We start from the raw sequence: 4,687 nt of genomic DNA on the forward strand, positions 1-4,687 counted from the left end.
GTTGCCTTTGCCACACACACCACTGTCCAGCTGTGTCCAGCTTTGAATCAGCTGCTGCTTGTCTCTAAGAGGCCACGAAGCAGATGAGAGGAGGGGGAGAAGGGGAGACCTTAGCAAATAGGCAGATAAATGAAGCTTGATTCATATTTCTGCATCCCCCTCACGTGAGGGCAGTGACACTGCGACTGTAGCCGAACAAAATTGCGAAGTGTTTTTCACCAGTAGAACGGTAACTTAAAACAGTGAGCACAGGAAGATTGCTCTCTGGAGACCAAACTAAACAGAATTCCTATTTACCCAGGCTGGTCACACATCCTGGGACCAATCAGCGTATTGAGCAAGTGCGAGCTAATTAGAACTCTCTTTCAAATAACCATGTACATAAATAATCTGTCAACAGAGAGAAGCGTGCCTTCCCCCATGGCTGCTGGAGACTCCGGAAGAGATTCCAGCAGTCCCACAGAGCCAGCCTGGATTTCCATAGCGAGACAGAAGCAGAGGGGCATGCAGCAGGAGCAGGAACTCGATGGAGAAAAACTTGTGGCTCCGGATGTTAAGTCAGATACAGAGAAGCAGAATAAAGAGAAGGAACGAACAGAGGTACTTACAGTACAAATTTGTGATGCTTTTGTATCACCTTCCTGTAGTATTCTTTGGATCTACTATATTTGGACCAGCTATATTAGTCATCCTGTAATGATTACAGATACTTAATGAGTATAATCATAAGTAACAAAGACATTGCTCTCGGAAATGTGTTACAGATTGAGTGTTCTCTGATTGTTCTGGTAAGTAATTTTGTATTTCCAAGAAATCCTGGAACTATGTGAGGTGTGTAAAATTTCTTGGGTGCCCAATACATACTTACCAGATCTAATGTGTGCATTGCATGCTAAAATACCCAAAATGAGGTGCTAAATTGTACAGTCTCAGATCTCTCTCAGTATAGAGGGAATACACTCTCTTTAACTATCCTCCTAAGCACGGCATTTCATTGAACCTCCTATACCTCCTGACTGATTTAACACTGAATGAACAGCTCCGTCCCAGAAGCTCCTAGGTAACAATTTTTAGAGCCTTGAGAAGTGAAATAGGATAGAAATAACTTCTGCACTTGCAGACAGTGCCAAGATATAAATTCCGGTTCTCTGTATATGGGTAACTCAGACGCCCATGTGGTGCCATGGAATATGGGCTGATGCTGCCTCTTCAAAGATCCCATGCAAAAGAGGGTGATACCTGTAGCAAGTGATCTTCCCAGATGACAAAGCTGTGCCAGCAGAAGCGCTTGGCATTAATCCAGAATACTAAAAAGGCTTCCCTGATACTGGGCTAGCTCACGGAGGCAGCAGCATGCGAGTGCTGCCTGTATCGCCTCACGCACAGTAAGAACCCTGCACTGATGCAGGATCGTGTGTGTCCTATACCAGTATAGCATTCCCCGTGCAAATGGCCTACTTTCTTGCTCCAGATGGTACTGTTAGAAACCCAGATAGCTGTATTATATCCTGGAATAGGAGACGATCTCTAGATGATGAAAAATAGCAGTAGTTAGATTAACAAGAAATAATACCTAATAAAATGTCTAGGCAAGATTATGAACTGCAATAATGCTCAACATTGTCATAGCACTTAAAACACCAAGGGTTTAAATGACCCCAAAATACAGTTTCTGTGTCAGAATAGGAAACTCCAGATTTTAGCTGGCAACGTTCCCTAAAATTCATGCCATGCATTTTATTTCCCTATATCAGCTAACAGAGAAACATGCCAAGATGCTCCTGACTGCAGCGTGTGAGGCTTGGTGTCACTGTACTACTCCCACTTTCTCTTTCTCCCACATGGCACCAGGCCCTATCACTTCAGGGTAGTTTTTGATATTGGCAAGAAAATCCATGGGAGGATGTGTTCTATTTCTTCTTTTATGGAAAATCCATTTACCGTCAACCCTCCAAAAATACAGTGCCCTAACCCAAAAAATTTGGGAGGTGGAAGGGAAACATGAGAGAACAAGGCTGTTTCCAAATCCTATATATGTTAGTAGAGGTGTGTGCAAAGGGCTTGAAATACATTTTGCATTGAAGACTATAATAACCTACTCATAGATACCATTATAAATAAGAGATACAGAGGATAGTTTTAATTTGTAAAGTTGAGTACCATGGACGCTAACATGAAACCACTGGAGCTTTCTGAACAGGTATCAGCTCAAGTGAGAGGATTGGGACCAATGTGTGATGAGCACACATGGTCTTTGGACCGTGACAGGCACCACATCCACCCCCTTTGCTCGTGTTCTTCCAAACTCGTCTCATTCTCTCTGCATTACTTGGATTTTATCCCTCTCTATGCCTAGGGGTCAGTGAAGCAGCAATGGAGCAGACCTTCACACGTGGCACCTAAAACCACTTCTGAAGAACAGAGGAAAGAGACAAAGTCTGAAGTGGAGGAGCCGCGGCTGAGAACCAATTCACTGTCACATTATGTCCCTGGTAGGAAATAAAATGCATAAAATGTAGGCTGTTATCTCACAACCTTGTCAGAAGAAATCCTGCTTGAGTGTGCTGGAAAAGGAGTAGGGGCTAGATCGTAATTTCTTCCCCAGCCCCACATCGGCAAGGGCAAACTGTTTTCTCAGCACTCATGTCTGGGGTTTTATTTGGTGGCATATCCTTTTGACCACTTTGATTACAGAGTAGTCAAAACTCCTGTTGAAAGAAATGTGAATCAAGAGTGCTTGGCCATTTCACAGAACGGGGTCCCAAATGCACTATCCCAGTGTAAAACATAAAATGCATGCAAAATAATTTTCAATAGCATTCAATTTTAATGTGGTTTCCTCAGCAAGCTAGAATGATGTGATCACAAACTGTCTGCCCGTCAGTCTTCCCACAATAACTTTGAATCTATTTGGTAAATTCAAATTTGAAAGAAGGGCAGAAGTTTGGAAGGTAATAAAATTTCTGTGAGCTGGGGGCTGGGTGAAGGAGGAATTCGCAAATGAATGTTCTTGCTAATGAAAAGACTTTCTCTGGTTTGGCCTGGGTGTTAAACACAGGGCACGGCAAGGAGTCCAGGTCATCATGTTGGTTTTGGTAAGTTTAGGGACCAAAAGATATTATTCATGAGAAAAACACTGTATTCTTTCGAAAACAGAATGGTTATTGCCTCAATAACATATTGCAGAAGAAGCTTCCATGTGAAATGTAAAGATTTTCTATGAAGGGAAAGGCATGGGAAGTTTTTAATGAAAGAGCTAGGGTGTATAGCTGCACAGCAAACAAACGTAAAATGTCCGTGTGTTTTATTCACAGTAGCTCCATCACCAGCACTGGTGGATAAGGAGGAAATAAGCCACTTTAAGAAAGCCAGTAATGCTGCTGCAGATCAGCCATCGTGGATGGAACTGGCCAAAAAGAAGTCACAAGCTTGGAGTGATATGCCACAGATTATAAAATAGAATGATGCAAACAAATAGCATCTTTCATAATTAAGTCAACTACTTAACTGAACTTCTACAGACCAGCTAATCACAGTGAAGAATCTCTTGATACAGGAGAAGGGTTTTATATACAGCTGTGGAGAAAGTGTGCAATAGGTGCAGTCAATAAGTTTACCTTCAACTTTGTAGCAATCAGGGTTGCAATGGCAATGGATTACTTATATTATGCTAAGGACATACTTACACTTTGGAAAATAAAACTTTTGCCTTACGTATTTCCTGTGTTTTCTGTTTTTAATGACATTTGCATCAAAACAGGATCTTTGCTAAACTTTGCTGAACTTCTGTTATTGCTGGAAACTTCTATTTGTTATGGTTTTCTCTGTTTACATTTATAAATTGTGCACTAACATCCTGATTCTCTCGATGTGTTTCACTGGAATCGCCTGACACTCCCTCTATCAAAGCTGTTTGGACCGCGGAGGTATTCATGAATAGCTGCTAGTGAGTACTCCATTAAAACGTGTTGCTTGAGCTGCGTGTTTGCCTAGCTGAGCCAAATGGTCCAGTAACCTAACCAGGCTTAGCTTACATTTCATGAGGCACAAATACGCACATTTATGCGTGACCATGAATAAAAATTCCTCAGTTCCTTCTGTGAGCCACCTTGGTTGCACAATGTTTGCGAGCAGTAAGGAAACTGAACTGCAATTGGAAGCTCATTAATGCATTCATAGTTACTTTCCTACCTGAATTTATCTGCTTGCAACTGGTTTTCCTTTATGTGAAATCATCATTCTCAATTAGGAGGACAGTATTAGCAGCAATGGACAATATGAATTTAGTTAAAAAATAAGAACTGAAAAGGCTTCAGCTAGAGTCCAAACTGAAATGCTGGGAAAAACTGTGAATTTCATTGCGGTGTCAGCTTCACATATCATCCCCTACATAATCTTAAGTATTCTCATTGAAAAAATAGTAACATATAGCATCTCTGTACTTTACTACCTGTGTGTAAAATTCTCATGCTCATCAGCCTGACTCTCCTGCACCAGTTTGGGACTCCCGCTCATGAAGTCTCCTAGGCTCTTCATCTTCACCTGTTTAACGAGACTGACAAGAGAAATCATTGCTGCTGATGGACCAAAATCACTCTGAATATATTGTAAGACCTCCCGGTGAGTTAAAGAAGCTGACAACAAACCCCGTTAGCTAATTTCTTTGAAACTAAATGCCCCACTTCTA

General features: G+C 41.6%; 1 protein-coding gene across 1 annotated transcript in view; it reads left to right on the forward strand.

The window, feature by feature from the left end:
- KIAA1211L (KIAA1211-like ortholog) overlaps positions 1-3,460 on the forward strand; it is a 26,326-nt gene extending 22,866 nt beyond the window's left edge. The window contains exons 8-10 of the mRNA XM_009574610.1: positions 401-600; positions 2,357-2,492; positions 3,315-3,460. Coding sequence (XP_009572905.1) covers positions 401-600; positions 2,357-2,492; positions 3,315-3,460 — 482 coding nt within the window. The remainder of the gene's footprint in view (positions 1-400; positions 601-2,356; positions 2,493-3,314) is intronic.
- Positions 3,461-4,687: the final 1,227 nt, after the last annotated feature.

The sequence above is a fragment of the Fulmarus glacialis genome, unplaced genomic scaffold, assembly GCF_000690835.1.
Source record: "Fulmarus glacialis isolate BGI_N327 unplaced genomic scaffold, ASM69083v1 scaffold1023, whole genome shotgun sequence".
Lineage (NCBI taxonomy): Eukaryota > Metazoa > Chordata > Aves > Procellariiformes > Procellariidae > Fulmarus > Fulmarus glacialis.